Here is a 20,665-nt window from a genome sequence, read left to right as displayed (position 1 = left end):
TTATAAAAAACCAGCAATCAAGTAAATAAAATGTTTCTCTGAGTTCTGTAAGCTGCTCTGTAGCAAATAAATTGAACCCAAAGAGAGGGTTTTAGGAACCTCCAATCTATAGCCAGCCAATCAGAGCACAAAAATAAACAGAAACCCAAAGAAGCTACTGTGGTAACTAACTGGTTATGAGTGACACTAATAGCTGAGTTGTTTGAAGACGTGTCAGCCTTATACAAGTGTTATTTGATACTTTACTTAAGATGTTACATATGTTTTATTACCAGTTGTTTCACTCAATCATTTTTTCTTTTTATTACAATGATAATAGAGAACTCCATTTGGCAAATGGTTTGACCAACAGATTTCAGTATCTATCTAGTGGACAGGTTGTGGATCTTTATCTTTTGATATCTTTTTTTTTTCTTTTTGGCTACATATTTCATATAATCTTTCCACTGCAAAAAAAAAAAAAAAAAAAAAAAAAAAAGATTGAGTCCAGGGTGACTCAGTCAGTTAAGCGTCTGACTCTGGTTCAGGTCATGATCAGGCTCTGTGCTGACAGCTCAGAGGCTGGAACCCGGTTTGGATTCTGTGTTTCTCTCTCTCTCTGCACCTCCCCCACTCACACTCTGTCTCTCTCTCTCAAAAATAAATAAACATTAAAAAAAATAAGTTAAAAAAATGATTGCTTCACACCTCTTAAAGAACAACATTATTTTAAAATTTGAATGAAAGATTAGAACCAGGTTGATAATGTGAAGGAATAAAATATCTGGAATTATTTCCCATTTTCCTAAGAGAATAGTTATTATCATTTAGCAGCCACAGGCATTTATCCTGAAAAATACACTGGATTAAAGCATTCTGAAACTTTCAGACTATTTCCAAAGCAACACTGAGGCAAGTTTAGTAGCAGTGCAGATAGAGAAGAGCACAAATAAAAAGATCTCCTATTTGTAAGATCAATGGTGGGGATGGTGGCACAATAATGAAAATGTACTTCAAAACAAAACAAAACAAAACAAAACAACAAAAAAAGAAAATGTACTTAATGCCATTCAACTGTATACTTTTAAATGGTTAAATAATAAATTTTGTTATGAACATTTACTGTAATTAAAAAATAATTGTTTTATTAAAAAAAACACCTTTCACTACTACTGTTTCTGTTCAAGACATGGAATAAAAATCCATGCCTATTTTTGGTGGGGCGTGGGGGAGAGGAGGGATATGATTTTTAAAAATTAGATATAATTCACATACCATAAAAATTACACATAGGGGTGCCTGGATGGCTTAAGATGGTTAAACCTCTAACTTCAGCTCATGTCATGATCTCACGCATTGTGAGTTTGAGCCCCACCTTGGGCTCTGTGTTAACAGCTCAGAGCCTGGAGCATGCTTCAGATTCTGTGTCTCCCTCTCTCTCTGCCCCTCTCCTACTCACAATCTCTCCCTCTCTCTCTCTCTCCCTCCCTCCCTCCCTCCCTCCCTCTCTCTCTCTCTCTCAAAAACAAACACTAAAAAATTTATAAAAATTACACATAAAGTGTACAATTCAGTGGCTTTTGGTATATTCAAAAGAGTCTCCATTTTATAATGTTTCTTCTCCATTCTTTTTTTTTTCACCTAGGTTCCACATCCAATGTTGGCTTGAATTCACAACCATGAGATCAAGAGTCCCATGGTCTACCAACTGAACAAGCAAGGCACCCCTTATCTGTTATTAACTGCATATTCCATCAGTGTAAGTAAAATATCTTAGAAGAGCAAACATGAAATAAGACTAGCTGAAAATGTGTATTTACTGGTATCAAAAGCAACATTTCTATGCATATGTTAAAAAATAAAAGTCCCACCTTTTGTGCAACGAATCCTCATGACTGCCTCAAAGCCAATCTTTCGAGTGAGGTATCTCTGTAGTTCCTTCTGTAATTTCTGTACTTGTACTGGGTTCTGCTGATGGTGGTAAGAGGGATAGTAATAGACACTACCTGCTGAATACCGAGAAATACAACCTGGAAGAGAACACACACTTTTAAAAAATCCTGCCATTAAGTGCTACGATTGCACCAAAAAAACTACTGGTATTTGAATCAATTCTTCCTTAGCCTTCCAAAGTATTATCAGAAAAGAAAATTTCATTCTTTTAAATAGTATAAAAACGTCTCTATTATAAATATTTAGAGTAGAAGACCAAAAGGTTTATAGTAGACTGATTAACTCTCCCAAAGGAATAAAAATCCCTTCACTTTGTCCTCTATTTGGAATATCATCATATAAATACTATTTTCACATTCATTTGAAAAAAAAATAGTCATGAGGAAGAACTTACCCAGAGAAGCCAAATCAGAATACTGTCCACTAAGAAGGAATAAGTCAACGGCTACCTGCTGACCAGAACAATCCAAGGCTAATTTCTTATAGAAGTCAGTGGATGGTGTCAAGTGAATTTCCTATTAATAATAAATTATATAAAGAAAAATTTTAAATTAAATTGTCATAAAATTTTTATGTTTTTTAAAACTTTATTTATTCATTTATTTTGAAAGGGAGAGCTCAAGGGAGCAGGGGAGGGGCAGAGAGAGAGGGACAGAGAATTCCAAGCAGGCTGCACAAGGTCAGCACAGAACCCAATGTGGGGCTTGAACCCACGCACAAACTGTGAGATCATGACCTAAGCTGAAATCAAGAGTAGGACACTTAACTGAATGAGCCACTCAGGTGCCTCTAAATTGTCATAAAATTTTAAAATCTATCTATATATACCAAGATGTTAACAGGTAGCCTTGGGGGTAGTCTAAAAAAATCCTTTATTTTTGTAATACTTTTTCACTTTTTCAGTAAAAAAACATGTACTGCTTAACTATTTTCTATTTTGTTTTACCTTTATTTTTTATCTTTTGAGAGAGAGCAAGTAAGCGAGCGAAAGTGAGCTGGGGAGGGGCAGAAAGAGAGGAGAGAGAAGATGGAAGTGGGCTCTATGCTGATAACGGAGAGCCCAACGCAGAGCTCGAACTCATAAACTATGAGATCATGACAGAAGTGAAGTCAGAAGCTTAACTGAGCCACCCAGGTGCCCCTATTTTGTTTTACTTTTAAAAAGAAATATACCTATTATGCTAATTTCGGTAATCGATTTAATGTTTACTATGCTGGAAACTGTTCTAAACAATTCATGTGTATTATCCATTCAGCCTTTTGAACTACTATAAGAAGCAGGTAACTACCATTATTTTCAATTTATAAATAAACATAAGGAAAGAGAAGGGCAAAGAAATTAACTACTCAAGTTCATACATCTAAAAAGCAGAATTTAGGGAGACAGACTCCAGGACTGACACCATAATTGTAGCACATGGCAACTCTCATCATCTTTTGAAAAATACTCATCTCAAATTAAGTTTATACATAGAAGGTGTTAAAAGCAATTCTATGGCAATCAGTATACCAAACTAGGACTACATTTTAGTGTTTATCCATGTTCTACTTTGTCCCTAGAAGGCATATTCCTTAGCTGCCAGACTTTCTCATCAAAGGCAGGCTGCATTGTGAGTAGCATGCTAAAGATCCAACAGTAAAGTAAGAGTCAATCAGGTAGAAAATGTAATAAAATGGAAATTATGACATAAAAGAGAAATGCTTTATCTATTTCCTTATACTCCCTACTCTCCACAACTGAAAAGTAAATGAGAAACAAGCTTTGTGGTCAAAGGGACAGAGCAGAACACCACCATGTACAGTAACATACATGTGATGACACCCTCACCTTAGCAGAAGACCTTTGGTTGGGCTCCTCTCGCGGTCTCAGGGCTCCCACTCCAAGAGTAGGAAGTTGTGTTTGAAAGACAGACATTCGACCACCAGTTGGGGACATCAGCTTAAAGGCAGCCTGAAGTGCAGGACCCAAGGCACTCTGCGTTTCCAGGGTCTTGGTGAACATTTGTGGCAAAGTTTTCAGTAAATCTTGAACAAGCTTGTAAAATAAAGCAAGAAAACTCAAAGGTGTTACAAGTAAAATTTTTTTTCACAAAAAATCAGTAACTAATACAGTAGACAAGACACCGAGTTGTGATGATGGTCAGAGAATCTACAGACAGTACAGTAAACAATGAAGTTGGTCAAATGACAAGAAAGCCATTTTAAGTCAACATTATAAATTGGCAAGCAAGACAAATCAAAATTGGGGCCTTACAGTTCTTGCACATGCAGTAGTCCAGCAAGACTATAAGTCCAAAATGTATCCAAAAGAACCATCACAGGTTAGAGATTTGTTTTATTTTAATGCCATGAAACATGGCCTTCTCAATCACCTCTACACACATTATTCTTTGCAGTTCCAAAGCAAGTTTAACTCTTCCCTATTGAAAAGTCTAAGATAGCCAGTAAATTTGCCAACTAGTAATACCACTACAAAAGAAAAACAAAATGAAAAACAACTACCTATTCAGGTTTATTGTACAAATAAGGAGAGTCAAAGGGAAAAAATGTACTTCACACTATGGTGAAGTCACTGTTGCCAACAGCTAAGACCATAGACTTGCTAGTTAAAATGTTACCCCTACGGCATATATGCATGTACAGGGTAGACAACATCCCCCCTTCAGACACATTCTGTTCACCTCTCACTGTATTATGTCATGGCAATTTCCAGGCAGGTAATAAGTTTCTTCTGAACTGACCCCAATGACACTCTGTGAATCAGAAAAGCAAAGGGCACTGAAAGCAGCCTAGCTAAAGTGCTTCTATGTAGTGACCAGAAGCTTATCTGAGCAACCCTCCCAATTTCCCAAATGGCTGGCAAGGCAGGTTTCCTTCAGGTTTTCCTCCTATATGCAATAGGCTTATCTTCTACCCTATTACAAGCATCTTGCTATATTAGACTTAAAAGCCATCAGTTCAAGGGTAAACTCAAGAGCTGTTCATCTGATGAATTTTAACTAACAGCAAATATAAAATGTTACACGTCTTAAAAATACCTCAGAAACAAACAAAACTTTACTTAAAGTTCATTTTGAAAATATAATCCTTCAATATTATAATTAAGTATGTCAGATAGGAAAATGTGCCTTACCTCTTTACTTTCATTTAAATTTACTAATAAGTTCTCTGGCATAGGTATAAAAACATCTGAAAAATAAATAAATATTTCTTTTAAACAAAACTTAATTGTTAAAGATGTTCCAAATACTTACCACTGATACAATTAACTGTCCCCATATTTAAAGAAAAGCCACCTTCTCTACTATTACATATACAGCAGTGTCTACCCATGTTCAAAAAGCCACCAAAGTAGCATTTATTTAGGTATTTACTGCAACTTATCTGTTACCATGTATAAGGTAAATAGCCTCCTAGAAAATATTAGATCATATTAGATCATATTAGAAAATATTGATCTATAAGCACTCAGTAAGGGTTTGCAGAAGTGCTCTGCTTCTTAGGTTAAAGACACAGTTTAGAATGCTACTTTACATTCTTGCTTAGACCTGGAAGCCAGCATTCTTTTCATTAAAAAAAAAAAAAATGTTGAATAAGATGACATACAAGAAAGCTGTCTTTACAAAGAAGTAACATAGCCCACCAACTGCTCTGTCATTCAAAAAGGAGATACTCTCATAAATGAGGCCCCCACCAGTGCCTATACTTCTGAAACTACAAAATCAATTACATCAGAAGATAGGCTAACTGACCACATCAGATGAGCTCCTCAGGACTGAAATTTATTGTTACTTAGGAATTAAATTCTCTTCCTTAAAAATGGAGCAAATGGGGAAGGGAAATGGTGGTGGTGACGGATTATGAGAAGTCTCACTTTCTACATTTTGGTACTGTTTGTGATTTTTTAAAAAAAGGCTCATTACAATCTTTGTAAAAAGTAATACCAAAAAAATAATGTGAAACATTATTTACTTGACCTGTCACATAAAAATTCTGTTTAGATTTCTTCTTTTTTCTTTAGAACTAAAAAACGTTTAATAAAAATTTTACAGAGATACAATTCACAAAACATGGGGGCGCCTGGGTGGCTCAGTTGGTTGAGTGTGCAACTTTGGCTCAGGTCATGATCTCACAGTTCGTGAGTGTGAGCCCCGCGTCGGGCTCTGTGCTGACAGCTCAGAGCCTGGAGCCTTCTTCAGATTCTGTGTCTGCCTCTCTCTGCCCCTCCCCCCACTTGCGCTATGTCTCTCTCTGCCTCTCAAAAATAAAGAAATGTAATATAAAAAAAAAAAATCATTTCATAAAACATAGAATTCACCCTCGTAGAAGATACAATTCAGTAATTTTTTAATATGTTCACAAAATTACACAACCATCACCAGTAATTCTGGATCCTTCCCATCATCCCGAAAAGAAATGCCACATGAATTAGCCGCCATTCTTCATGACCCTGACAACTCTCACAGCACTAGGCAGCTGCCAGTCTGTCTCTGGATGTGCGTACGCTGGACACATCGTACTAACAAAGTCACACTATGAGGTCCTTTGTGACTGGCTTCTTACACAACAAAATGTTTTCAAGGCTTGCCCATGTGGTAGCATCTATCAGTACTTTATTCTCTTTCATTGGCAAATATTTCATTGTATAGATACATTTTTTTGTTTACACATTCATCAACTAATGGGTATTAGGGTTGTTTCTCCTTTTTTGGCTATGTTGCTATGAACATTCACATGCACATAGTCTTAATTTTCTTGAGTATATAAATATTGAGTAGAATTGCTGGATCATATGGTAACTCTATGTTTAACTTCTGGAGGAAGTGACAGACTGTTTTCTGTAGTGGCTGCAACATTTTCCGTTCCAAACAGCAGTATATGAGAGTTGTAATTTCTCCACTTTCTTGAAAATACTTTGTTACTGTCTTTTTTTAAATCCCTGCTATGTGACATAGAGCAAGGGACATCCCATCTATCAGCTTATGTATAAAATTGAGAGGCTGGACCACATCACTGAATTCACAATTTGGCCCATCATCAGAATCACCTGTTCAGCGAACAATGAAGTAAGTATCTGGGTAAACAGGTTAGGAAATAAAGCTGATTTTTTGTGAGATTTAAAATAACCAAGACAGAAGGGAGCTCTCCTCAACTACTACCTTTTAAAGATGTACAGTGAATCCTCACTATTCGTGGATTCTATATTTGCCAATTTGCCTACTCAGTAAAATTTATTTGTAACCACAAAACCAATACTCATGATGCTTCTATGGACATTCATAGACATGCTAACAGCAGCAAAAAAAAAATGAGTTCTGAATGTCCTAGTCAGTGTAAGGTAGCATTTCATTGTGGTTTTCATTTGTATTTCCTTGATAATTTAGGATATGGAGCATCTTTTCAAGTGCTTATTGGCCATTGAACACTGTGTATTGAATAGAGACAGGTCTATTCAAATATTTTGCTCACTTTTTAATCAAGATGTCCTTTACAGGTTATGTTGTAGGGCTTCTTTACATAATCTCGATATAAATTCCTGATCAGACATACGATTTGCAAATATTTTCTCATATTGTGGACAGTCTTTTCACTTTCTTGATGGTATCCTTTGAAACACAAAGTTTCTGAAGAAATCAAATTTATCCTTTTCTCTCTTTTTTCAAACTAATCTCTACATCCAATGTGAGGCTCAAACTCATGACCCTGAGATCAAGAGTTGAATGCTCTACCGACTGAGCCAGCCAGCCTATTTTTTCTATTTTTCTATTTTTTGTTGTTTGTGCTTTTGGTGTTATATCTAGGAAATCAACCAATCCAAAGTCACAAAGATTTACTTCTGTTTTCTTCTATTTTAATCTCATACTCAAAGGGCTCCTAGGTGGCCCAGTCAGTTAAGCATCTGACTTCTGCTCAGGTCATGATCTCACAGTTCATGAGTTCAAGTCCCACGTCGGGCTCTGTGCTGACAGCTCAGAGCCTGGAGCCTGCTTCAGATTCTGTGTCTCCCTCTCTGTCTGCTCCTCCCCGCTCATGCCCTCTGTCTCTCAAAAATAAATAAACATTAAAAAAAAAATTTAATCTCACACTCCAGTCTATGAGTTTTGAGTTAATTTTTCTTAACTGTGGTTATGAAATATACACAATATGTGGGATCAAGAGTCACATGCCCTACCAAGTGAGCCGGCCAAGCATCCCTCACCTTAACCATTTTTAAGTGTACAATTTTTAAGTGTACATACATTCGCAGTGTTGTATAGCCATCACCATTATGCATTTTCAGAATGTTTTCATCATCGCAAACTCTGTACTCACTGAATAGTAACTCCTTAACCCCTGGTAACCTGTATTCTACTTTCTATCTCCATGAATGTGCCTATTCTCAGTATCTCATATAAGCAGAATCATACGATCCTTGTGCTTTTGCATCTAACTTATTTTACTTCGCATGTTTTCAAAGTTCATCCGTGTTATAGCATGCAAAAGAATTTCATTCTTGAGTATATGTATATACCACACTGTTTATCCATTCATCTGTTGATGGATACTTGAATTCTTTACATATTTGGCTACTGTGAATAATGTTGCTATGAACCTTGGTATGAGTATTGGTTTGAGCCTGCTTTCAATTATTTTAGGTATATACTGGGAGTAGAACTGCTAGATCATAATGACAACTATGTGTTTAACTTTTTTGAGGAATTGCCAAACTGTTTTCCATAGCACTGTACCATTTTACATTCCCATCAGTAATGCATGACAGTTCCAGTGTTTCCACATCTTTGTCAAAACTTATTATGTCCTATTTTTTTGATAATAGCCACTGTAATGGATGTGAAATTGTATCTCACTGTGGTTGTGATTCGTGTTTTTTTTTTCCTTTTGGTTTTGAGAGGTTTGTTTGTTTATTTATTTAATTTTACTTGGTTAACACAGTGCGATATTGGTTTTAGGAGAATTTATTGACTTGTCACTTTACATACAACACCTAGTGCTCATCACAACAGGTGCCCTCCTCAGTACCCATCACCCACCTAGCCAATCACCCACCCACTTCCCTCTGTCAACCCATAGTTTGTATTCTGTCATTAAGAGAAGGTTTGTCTCCCTCTCTTCTCTTCCCCCCATTCCCGTATATTCATCTGTTTTGTTTCTAAATTCCCACGAGTGAAATCATAAGGTATTTGTCTTTCTCTGATTTATTTTGCTTAGCATCACACATTCTAGCTCCATTCATGTCATTGCAAATGGAAAGATTTCATTCTTTCTGATGGATAATAATATTCCACTGTATATACATTGCACATCTTCCTTATCCATTTAGCAGTCAATGGACATTTGGGCCCTCCGTAGTTTGGCTATTGCTGAGAAGCATATCTCTAATGACTAATGATGTTGAGTATTTTTCTTTTCATGTGCTTATTGACCATTCATGTATCTTCTTTGGGGAAATGTCCATTTAAGTCCTTTGCCCATTTTTGAATTGTGCCATTTTTTTTAATCATTGAGTTGAGGAGTTCTTTACATGTTCTAGATATTGATCCTGCATCATTCGTATGATCTGCATATATTTTTGCCAATTTTGTGAGTCATCTTTTCACTCTTTTGAAAATGTTCTTTGATGTACAAAAGGTCTTAGTGTTCATGAAGTCCAATTTATTGTTACCTCTACTTTTGATGTATACCCAGGTAATCACTACCAAACCCAATGTTATAAAGATTTTCCTCTGTTTTCTTTTAAGGGTTTTATAGTTTTAGCCCTTGAGTTTAGATCTTTGATCCTTTTTTTTTTATATGTTTTAAGTAAGGGTCCAACTTCATTCTTTTGCATGCTCATTTTCCTCCGAATCATTTGTTGAAAAGACAGTTTTTTCCCCATTGAATGGCCTTGGTTTCCATGTCAAAAATCGATTCACCATATATGTGAGGGTTTATTCCTGGGCCCTCTATTCTATTCCATTACTCTTATATGTCTATTCTCAAATACTTTTTGAATGAACGAATGAATGAATGAATGAGGGAAAAAGAAACCTACATTTAATCTGAGTTTGAACATTAACTTGTTTTTATTGCCTTGTCCAGAATTCACTTTACCTCTATTACTGTTTCCTCTTCTGTAAATGAGGGATTAGACTGAAGGACTCTTACAATTCCAACAAGCTTATCATTTTATACTCCAGGTCTTTTCCCTCAATATAATAGAGTCATATCGTATACACTATATAACATGATATTTCTAAAACTGAAAATTCCTAAGACATTTCAATAATTTAAAGTGTATAATATATACCTTCAATATCTGAAACTATTAGCATCTGAGGTTGAGAGAGACCTTCTTGAAGACTGTAGAAGTGGATTGTACTATCAAACGTAATGAAGCCAATTTTTGTCCTAGTATTGCCAGGAAGCCTATAAACAAATTCAGAAGAGGATTTCATCAAGTTTTCCCATATAAATATATATATATATAATATCTGTGAAGAGTTAACATGCAAATAACTACTTTGGTATTATGGGAAGTGTCCCAACATAAATGTTCAACCCATTCAATGTTTAATTAGCATGAAAACATACCCTGCACAAAGTGAAAACACTGCAGAAGCCAAACAATCAACAAAACCAAGCAATAATAAAGCAATCCAAAACTCATTACACCTATATGAAGCTAAATAAGTCACACAGGAAATGGCAGATAAAAAATACTTGAAAGTGTATACAAAACTTTTCATGTTCCTGTAGTGAAAACTTTGTAGATGATTTTAATTTATCAAAAATAATTTTAAAAAATTACCATAAATGGTAATTCCAAAATATAAATTAAGTAGTGCACTTCTTTTAAAAGTTTACCCAAGGACTCTTGGGTGGCTCAGCTGGTTAAGCGTCCGACTTTGGCTCAGGTCATGATCTCACAGCTCATGAGTTCAAGCCCCACGTCAGGCTCTGGGCTGACAGCTCAGAGCCTGGACCCTGCTTCATATTCTGTGTCTCCCTCTCTCTCTGCCTGTCCCCCACTTGCACTCTGTCTGTCTCTCTCTCTCTCAAAAATAATAAAAACACTAAAAAAAATTTTTAAAGGTTACCTAAATCTCTTCTTATGTTGTTTGTCTTAAGAAGAGCAGTAAGGAGCACCTCACTAGCTCAGTCTGTTGAGTGTCTGACTTCAGCTAAGGTCATGATCTCACGGTTCTTGAGTTCAAGCCCTGCATCAGGCTTGCTGCTGTAGGCACCGAGCCCACTTCAGATTCTCTATCCCCTACTCTCTCTGTCCCTCCCCTGTTCACTCTCTCTCAAAAGTAAATAAACCTTGGGGCGCCTGGGTGGCTCAGTCGGTTAAGCGTCTGACTTCAGCTCAGGTCACGATCTCGTGGTCCGTGAGTTCGAGCCCCGCGTCGAGCCTGGAGCCTGCTTCCAATTCTGTGTCTCCCTCTCTCTCTGCCCCTCCCCCGTTCATGCTCTGTCTCTCTCTGTCTCAAAAATAAATAAAACCTTAAAAAAAATTAAAAAAAAAAAAAAAGTAAATAAACCTCAAAAAAAAAAAAAAAGAGCAACAGGAGGATTTGTCTTAAAGAACTTAAATGTGTTGACCTATAGTTTCTTAAGGAGAGGGACAAACTAGTCTTCATTCTTGTTGCTCATGCTTAGATGAGTCAGTGGAGTTTCACATCAACAGACAATCCCCATATACAATCTAAATTAAAAATATAAATACTGGGTATACGGGGTGGCTCAGTCAGTTAAGCATTCAACTCTCGATTTCAGCTCCAGTCATGATCCCAGGGTCATGGGATCAGGCCCCACATGGGGCTCTGGGCTGACAGCCAAGAGCCTGCTTGAGATTCTCTCGCTCCTTCTCTGTGTGCCCCTTCTGCACATGCTCCTGCACACACACTCTCTCTCAAAACAAGTAAATAAACTTAAAAAAAAAAAAAAAATTCCAGAAAGAACAAGGAGGCTCCTTTCACCAAGGTGAAGGACTTACTAGTCCACTTCTGATATGATTTGGTACTTCACATTCTTCCACACAACACAAGAGCACTATGTTTCATTACACTGAAAAGTCATACTAGCTTTTATGGGTTACACTAAGTATCTAAGGAACCATTTAACATACAGATATTTTAAGAGACTTAAGAGATAGGATAATGAAATGCCACTTGTACACACTGTTTGTATTCTTATTTCAACAAACTTACAGTAAAAAGACATTTCTGAGACAACCAAAACCAAAACTAGAACCAGGTATTAAATCACATTATGGAACTATTGCTAATTTTGTGTAGTGTAATACTTGAATCTTAGGGTTAAAAATAATTCTAAGTACTTATAGTTAAAAGGATATGCTGACTATGGTTTGAGTAAAAATACTCAAGGGGAAAAAAGTGTTTATGTATGGGAGGAATTAGATGAAGCAACAACAGATGAACGCTAAAAATATTGAAGGTGAGGGATAAGTACCTGGAAGTTCACTACATTCTTTCTATTTACTACATGTTTGAAATTTTTTCATTTAAAAAAAGTAAGGGGCACCTGGGTGGCTCAGTCGGTTGAGGGTTTGACTTCAGCTCAGGTCGTGATCTCATGATTTGTGGGTTTCAGCCACACACCAGGCTTGCTGCTGTCAGCGCAGAACCAGCTTTGGGTCCTCTGTCCCCTCTCTCTCTCCCCCTCCCCCACTCACACTCTCTCTCAAAATGAATAAATATTTTTTTTTAAGTTAAAATAAATTTATGTTTCTCAGAGAAAGTGAGATCTAAAGTTAACGAATCAATTTTATGGAGTTTTAGAACACAATTATATAGCATTTTTTCTATTTTCACACTACTTATTCATTTTGCTAGTTTCAAATTTAAGATGAATTAAGATACTTACAAATCCAGATTGTCTAACAAACTCTGGCAAACTGTATTCAAGTATCCAGTTTCAACGGCATTGTGAGATACATCAAACACAAAGAGATACACTGGAGGTTGAGGTGGTCGTAACTGAAGAAAAGAAAGATCTCAATAAATCATTTCAAAAGATTAAATCTAAACTTATCTGTCTGGCCCACTTACAGCAAAACAACAAACATTATCTATAGATTAAGACAATTATAAACAATAATGGATTGAGAAAACAATAAAAAAATAACAAGAATTTTAAAAACAGGCAAAACTTTATTTTTTTGAGACACATACTTAGAAAACACAAAATGAAGATGTGATTGCCCTTAGTCAGAAGAGTTTTTCTCTAGGACAGGAAGAAAAGAAAATGTGATCAGAAGGCATTCTGGGAGTACTGGCAATGCTCAATTCTGACTTAGGTGGTACTAACACAGGTGTTTATTATTTGGTAAACTACACACTTATGTTTTACAGACTCTTCCATATGTACACAATATTTCACAATATAGGGAAATTATAGCTGTGACTTGATTTCTCAAGGTAGCCTGAGCTGGTTCCTTAACCAATGCATTTCAGCTAAAATCCATAAAAAAGTAGAACTATATTTTGAAATTCCAAATTTAGGGGTGCCTGAGTGGCACAGTTGGTTAAACATCTGACTCTTGATTTTAGCTCAGGTCATGATCTCACAGTGAGATCAAGCACCGCTTGAAATTCTCTCTCTCCCTCTCTCTGTGCCCCTCTCCTGCTCGTGTGTGCCATCTCTCAAAAATAAACAAACATTTAAAATAGAATAGAATAGAATAAAATAAAAAATTCCAAAGTTAAAGATTTGTTTTCAATTCACTAAAAAGCATCAAGAAACCACAATGAGAACTGGGCATGTGGTATACTAACTTTTATATTTTTATGCAAAGATCACTTGCCAAATTCATATGCTAGCATCTCTCACCTATGAGATAAGTGACGAAGGAGCAAAACATCTTACAATAAGCAAGTTTACAAATTTAAAGGAAGCCACTTTTGTAAAACCTGGGAGATAAAAGAGCCCTAGGGAGGGCAATTCAAAAGAACAGAGGCTTCTGATTTTTTGGCTTTAATTCAACAGACACAGCTACACTACAGAAAACTATTACCATTTATTTTTTATTTCTTAATTTTTTTAATGTTTATTTTATTTTTGAGAGAGAGACAGAGCATGAGCAGGGGAGGGGCAGAGACAGAGAGAGAGAGAGAGAGAGAGAGAGAGAGAGAGAGAGAGAGAGAGAGAGAATCTGAAGCAGGTTTCAGGCTCCTAGCTGTCAGCACAGAGCCCAATGCAGGGCTCGAATTCACAAACCGCAAGATGATGACCTGAGCCAAAGTTGGTGTTCCACCAAGTGAGCCACCTAGGCACCCCATTACCGACCATTTAAATGTCACAAAACTGTCTTCTACACTGAACTTTTCTGTGATGAAAAGAAAATGCACCCTCATAATTTCTATACCAAAATGGCGTCCACTGCCCAAATAGAGGGAGATTACCCTACAAAAATATAACAAGGTAAAATAAAATACTAAAAGTTCATGTTAAGTCTTATCTTCATATTCCCTTTATTTAGAGAAAATTATGGCATGGTGAAATAGTAACCAAATCAAAGCCATGGATTTTTATGCAAGCTCTCCCACTTACTTAAATGATATTTAGCAAGTCACTTAACTGAACTTTGTTTTCCTACCTTACAGACAGGAACAACATTCACCTAGCTTATTTCAGACTGTTGTTTGTGATGATCAAAAATACCTAAGTGCTGGGGCGCCTGGGTGGCTCAGTTGGTTAAGCGACCGACTTTGGCTCAGGCCATGATCTCGCGGTTTGTGAATTCGGGCCCCGCATCAGGCTCTGCGCTGACAGCTCAGAGCCTGGAGCCTGCTTCAGATTCTGTGTCTCCCCCTCTCTCTACCCCTCCCCTGCTCACACTCTGTGTCTCTCTGTCTCTCAATAATAAATAAACGTTAAAAAAATTTTTTTAAATGTGTAAGCGCTAAGGCGCCTGGATGGCTGAGTCCACTGGACGTCCAACTACGGCTCAGGTCATGATCTCACTGTTTGTGGGTTCGAGCCCTGCTTCAGGCTCTGTGCTGACAGCTCAGAGCCTGGAGCCAGCTTCAGATTCTGTTTCCCTCTCTTTCTGCCCCTCCCCTGCTAGCACTCTGTCTCTTTTAAAAATAAATAAAACACTAAAGAAATTGTTTTTAAATGTAAGTATTTTGTAAAATGTAAAGTGCTAATTTAACCTTGGGCATAATTATTATTTTAAAAATGCAAGACCTTAGATATTCATACAAATGTATAATAGTACTTGCGAAAGAGTGTTTATCATGGCATTATTAGAAAAAAGTTGGAAGTGACTTAAAAGTAAACACGATCCCAATATTATATTGTAAATTTCTGGATTGATGCACAAGAAATATAAGTGAAACTTTACACTTTTACTTTTCAAATTTACCCCTGTATACTTAACTACATTTATAATGAACAAGTATAACATATAAAATTTAAAAGCATACAATTTTGGTAAAAGATGACACAGTGTTTTATTTAAAATCTAGTACTAAGTAATATACTATATAAAAATATATTATTTATATAATTTTATACAATAACATATAAAAAATGAAAGCAGGGTTGGGAATGCAAGCTGGTGCAGCCACTCTGGAAAACAATATGGAGGTTCCTCAAAAAACTAAAAATAGAACTACTCTACGACCCAGTAATTGCACTACTAGGCATTTACCCAAGGGATACAGGTGTGCTGTTTCGAAGGGACACATGCCCCACAATGTTTACAGCAGCACTATCGACAATAGCCAAAGTATGGAAAGAGCCCCAAATGTCCATCGATGGATGAATGGGTAAAGAAGATGTGGTATGTATATATGTGTGTGTGTGTGTGTGTGTGTGGGTGTATATATATGTATATATAATATAATATATATATAATATAATATATATATATAATATATATATATATAATAGAGTACTACTTGGCAATCAAAAAGAATGAAATCTTGCCATTTGCAACTATATAGATGGAACTGGAGGGTATTATGCTAAGTGAAATTAGTCAGTCAGAGAAAGACAAAAATCATGACTTCACTCATATGAGGACTTTAAGAGACAAAACAGATGAACATAAGGGAAACAAAAACAATATAAAAAGAGGGAGGGGGACAAAACAGAAGAGACTCATAAATACAGAGAGGGGCACCTGGGTGGCTTACTCGGTTAAGTATCCGACTTCAGCTCAGGTCATGATCTCACGGTCCGTGAGTTCAAGCCCCGCGTCAGGCTCTGTGCTGACAACTCAGAGCCTGGAGCCTGTTTCAGATTCTGTGTCTCCCTCTCTCTCTGACCCTCCCCCGTTCATGCTGTCTCTCCCTGTCTCAAAAATAAATAAACGTTAAAAAAAAAAATTTTTTTTTAAAATACAGAAAACAGGGGCACCTGGGTGGCTCAGTCGGTTAAGCGGCCGACTTCACCTCATGTCATGATCTCGCGCTCCGTGAGTTCGAGCCCCCATCGGGCTCTGTGCTGACAGCTCAGAGCCTGGAGCCTGTTTCAGATTCTGTGTCTCCCTCTCTCTGACCCTCCCCCGTTCATGCTCTGTCTCTCTCTGTCTCAAAAATAAATAAATGTTAAAAAATAATAATAATAAATAAATAAATAAATAAATAAATAAATAAATAAAATAAAATAAAATACAGAGAACAAACTGAGGGTCACTGTAGGGGTTGTGGGAGGGGGGATGGGCTAAATGGGTAAGAGGCACTAAGGAATCTACTCCTGAAATCATTGTTGCACTAGATGCTAACTAATTTGGATATAAATTTTAAAAAATAAAAAATAAAATTAAAAAAAAAAAACCTGCAAAGTTAAAAAAAAAAAAAATGAAAGCAGGGTGCCTGGGCGGCTCAGTTGGTTAAGCGTCCTACTCTTGGTTTTGGCTCAGGTCATGATCTCATGGTTTGTGAGATCAAGCCCCACGTTGGGCTCTGCACTGACAGTGTGGAGTCTGCTTGGGATTCTCTCTCCCTCTCTCTCTGTCCCTCCCACCGTGTGCGCAATAGCTTTCTCTCTCTCAAAAAATAAGAAAGGAAGGAAGCAAGCAAGCAAGCAAGCTAGCTTACCATGTATTCTGAAGGAGCCATAAACTCAATAGTAGCATTCTGAACTTCAGGTCTTCTGTGAGGTTCTCCATAGACTCTGGTCAAAGGGTTGTACATGAATTCTTCAGGAACTATGTAAGTTAACAACATACAATGATAGAACTGAAAGGATTAAGGTCAATTTACCTTGTATTTAGCTGTTTTCTTATTTTGAAGATTTATAAATAAGCCAATATGGACTAAAAATTAAAGGATAAATACACTTTGTTTTTGACTTCTATTCAAGTTTCCCCCATACTTAATAGTACTAAGTATGATTTTACAGCTACTATCACTGTGATTTTTCTTTTCCTACCTTCTAATTTACACTTTGTCTCAATTCTCGCTAAAGCTGCTTTCCTAAAACAGCTTAAAAGAATGATAAAAATTCAATGAATACTAATTATTATCTTACATGTGAGACAAAATCTTGTGTTAAATTTCATAACCATATGCGAGTATTAACACTGACATGAAATGTACAGCCTCTGGCTGCCCCATAGCTTTCAGCTGCCCCTTGAAAACTATGGCACAAATACCTGAGAGGCTAAAGCTAAATGAAGGCTAACAGTTCGGTCATTTCCATTAATTAATGAGGCCTTTATGGAACATCAGTTGCCTATACACTAGGGCTCAAAGAATATTTTCTAAATTATCATTGCACCTGTCTTCCCATTAACTGTTTAGAAACTCAAATTCCTACATATGTTAAAGGGTAAGCCATAGTTCATGAAATGGTCTGGGCTGCATACTAAAGTAACTTCTACCGTTATTATAATTTTATTTCACATAATGAAGCCCATATACATAAGATTTTAAAGACATACTAAACACTATAAATACATTTTCTGAATTATTAGAGAATAAAAATAACGTTCTTACACTATCCTCCCTTTACTCTTAAATAATATAAACAATAAAAATGGTTTTAAAAAATCTCTTAAATTCTCCATTTGCCAATACTTAATGAAATTTCCTTCCAGAGACCTAATTTTCTTTTTTTTACTTTTAATTTTTTTTTTTTTTTGAGTAAGCTCTATGCCCAACATGGGGCTTGTACTCACGACCCTGAGATCAAGAGTCACATGCTCTACTGACTCAGCCAGCCAGGTACACCAGAGACCTAATTTTCAATGTGGATAGCAGCATACCCTTTTTCTTCTCTAATCCTAATAAAATGTTACTGGTTAGATGAAATTCCTTAAATATAAACTGTAAACAGCTTCTGAAAGAGATCTCCTCTTCCTCAATTACTGAAAAAACTACATTCAACTAACCTTCTAGCACTGCCCACCTCCCTCCTGACTGCAGTGAATGAAGCTAATGGCAGCTATTCTGTGGACTTATTTCTTTCACCCTAGAGAAAAGGCATGGGACAGTTTCTAAATAAAAATATTTCTTAAATTATAGGCTTAAAATACCATGAAATATGCCATTTATTATATACCCAATATAATAAATGTAAAAAAAAAGGTATCAGAATATTATCACACTTTTTGTTCAAAAAGTATACAATTTTTTATATATAAGTATAAATGCACAGAAAAAAGTTAATGGAAGTTATCTCTGAGTGGAAGGATTACAGGTAAGTAAGAAGGGTTTGGGGTTGTGTTTTTGTTTTTTTTTTTAACTTTACATTTGTCTTATTGGCTTTCCCTACAATGCAAGGAGAAATTTGAAAAAGTTTCAAAAAAAAAAAACCAGAACATACCATCATTGACTCGGTAACATAAGTTACACTTCCATCTCCTTTGATCAAGAAAGCTGACAAAAGGGTTGATGTACGTCCTGCATGAGCGGCATCTCACAATTGTACTGGAGGTAACCACAGGCAATTGCTAGAAAAACAAAACAAATTTTTTAAAGGGAGTGATCATTACGTCTAAAGGCCAAACATTAATCCATACCTTCCAGGTAACTTCTGGAATACTATAATTTTGGAGAAAAAAACAAAGGTAAAAAGAAGTATTCAAACTGCCACACAAAAAATTATGTAGATGAAATGTACTAATTTTAAAAACTACTGTTTTGCTCCAGCAGCATTCTCATTAAATTCTGCCTTTAACAAGTATTTATTTTGGGGTGTCTGGATGGCTCAGTCAGTTAAGCATCATCAGGTCATAATGTCGCAGGTGGTGAGTTTAAGCCCCATGTCAGGCTCTGTGCTGACAGCTCAGAGCCTGAAGTCTGGAGCCTGCATCAGATTCTGTGTCTCCTGTTCTCCCTCTGCCCCTCCCCTGCTCGCTCTCTGTCTCTCTCTCTCTCAAAAATATATAAACATTAAAAAAATTTTTAAGTATTTATTTTCTCATTAGGTATTTATATTATAAATCAAACATAGTAAATACCCAGTGTATTTTTCACATGGATGGTAAAGCAAGGATCAACATTCTAAGATCAATGAAATGACCAAGGAAATTATTAGGATTTCTTCATATTACATTAAGAGGCTTACCAAGTTCTCATAAAATTACTGTGACAAAGTAAGGTAAGAGTAAATTATATTTAAATACTCAAACTCTCCAATTATGCTCCTATTTAAAGTTTATCCTACATATTAAACGTTCTAAAGCCTGAATATAAGTTTGTTTTGGGAAAGTTACTTCACTTATGTATTAATCCTCTGAAAAACGTCAAGGTCCATATGTCAAGGTCTCAGAGCCTTAGGATAAAAGTGGACATCTTCTTTGTTTTTCCCTTTTAGCAGAGGGAACAGCTTCCTCAAGTAACAAATTTACTCCCAGAATGGCAGAACTGAAAGACTGGGTAAAGTATTTTAAATGGGCAAATAATTTACAACTTTTTAAAATAGCATGGTTGATTTATTTATTTTCTTTTAGTACTTCTATTCAGTTCCTCTTGAATTTTTTTAAAATTCAACTTATTTTACCTCATTTTCAAGTGTTTGGTAATAAAAGTGCTGGTTGAATTACAAATAAAAGAACCTGTCAGTGGTCAAATTCCTAAAGATAGCTCAAATAAATTCTACAAGTGATTCTTGCATTACTGTAGAAAATTCCTCACCATCAAGTTAATTTCCCATAAAACATTTACTTTCACTAGTGAAACATACCACTAGGTCTTTGAAAGGATGAAGCAGCAGTCCCAAAGGAAGTTTGGCTTTATTCAATAAGGCCTGAGTCTGAGGAATGCTAGTCAGCGTGCATCGAAATAACCTGTATCAAAGTAAAAATCATGTGTCAGTTGTTGTTATGATTATTTTTGGACAAAAAAAACAACTCCAAAAGGTACATTTAACACTGGATCAAATTACAAAAAACACTTCAATAGGTCCTCTCAAATGTTGTCCCATTTAAATATTTAAGTCCTATTCAGAAAGAGAGGGTAGAAAATTACAACTATTATATAACTAAAATAAAGTCTCTTTTTGGCTTGGCTTGTGCATAAGACAGTTCAGACTAACAGATGACTTATTTTCCTTTATATAAATCTATATTACACTGGAATTACAAGGTGATGACCCAAATATGCAAATGCAAACTTAAATTTATTACTGAAAAGACCTGTTCTGTTGAACGTTCTAAAAAGACTATTTAAAAATAACAAAATTTGGGGCGCCTGGGTGGCTCAGTCGGTTAAGCCTCTGACTTCAGCTGGGGTCATGATCTCGCGGTTCGTGAGTTCGAGCCCCGCATTGGGCTCTG

The 20,665-nt window shown here is 36.2% G+C and overlaps 1 protein-coding gene across 3 annotated transcripts in view; it reads right to left on the bottom strand.

Annotated features, from left to right (window-relative positions):
- SEC24A (SEC24 homolog A, COPII coat complex component) overlaps nucleotides 1–20,665 on the bottom strand; it is a 100,006-nt gene that overhangs the window by 18,294 nt on the left and 61,047 nt on the right. For all 3 annotated transcript variants that reach the window (XM_042935494.1, XM_042935488.1, XM_042935503.1), the window contains 9 exons: nucleotides 20,074–20,176; nucleotides 18,712–18,838; nucleotides 16,983–17,092; nucleotides 12,799–12,911; nucleotides 10,220–10,338; nucleotides 5,066–5,121; nucleotides 3,761–3,967; nucleotides 2,327–2,447; nucleotides 1,851–2,009 (listed from right to left, as the gene is read on the bottom strand). In XM_042935494.1, the coding sequence (XP_042791428.1) occupies nucleotides 1,851–2,009; nucleotides 2,327–2,447; nucleotides 3,761–3,967; nucleotides 5,066–5,121; nucleotides 10,220–10,338; nucleotides 12,799–12,911; nucleotides 16,983–17,092; nucleotides 18,712–18,838; nucleotides 20,074–20,176 (1,115 nt within the window). The remainder of the gene's footprint in view (nucleotides 1–1,850; nucleotides 2,010–2,326; nucleotides 2,448–3,760; nucleotides 3,968–5,065; nucleotides 5,122–10,219; nucleotides 10,339–12,798; nucleotides 12,912–16,982; nucleotides 17,093–18,711; nucleotides 18,839–20,073; nucleotides 20,177–20,665) is intronic.

This window comes from Panthera leo, chromosome A1, assembly GCF_018350215.1.
Source record: "Panthera leo isolate Ple1 chromosome A1, P.leo_Ple1_pat1.1, whole genome shotgun sequence".
Lineage (NCBI taxonomy): Eukaryota > Metazoa > Chordata > Mammalia > Carnivora > Felidae > Panthera > Panthera leo.
Note: the sequence above shows the minus strand (reverse complement) of the source record. Positions and strands in the feature narration are given on the sequence as shown.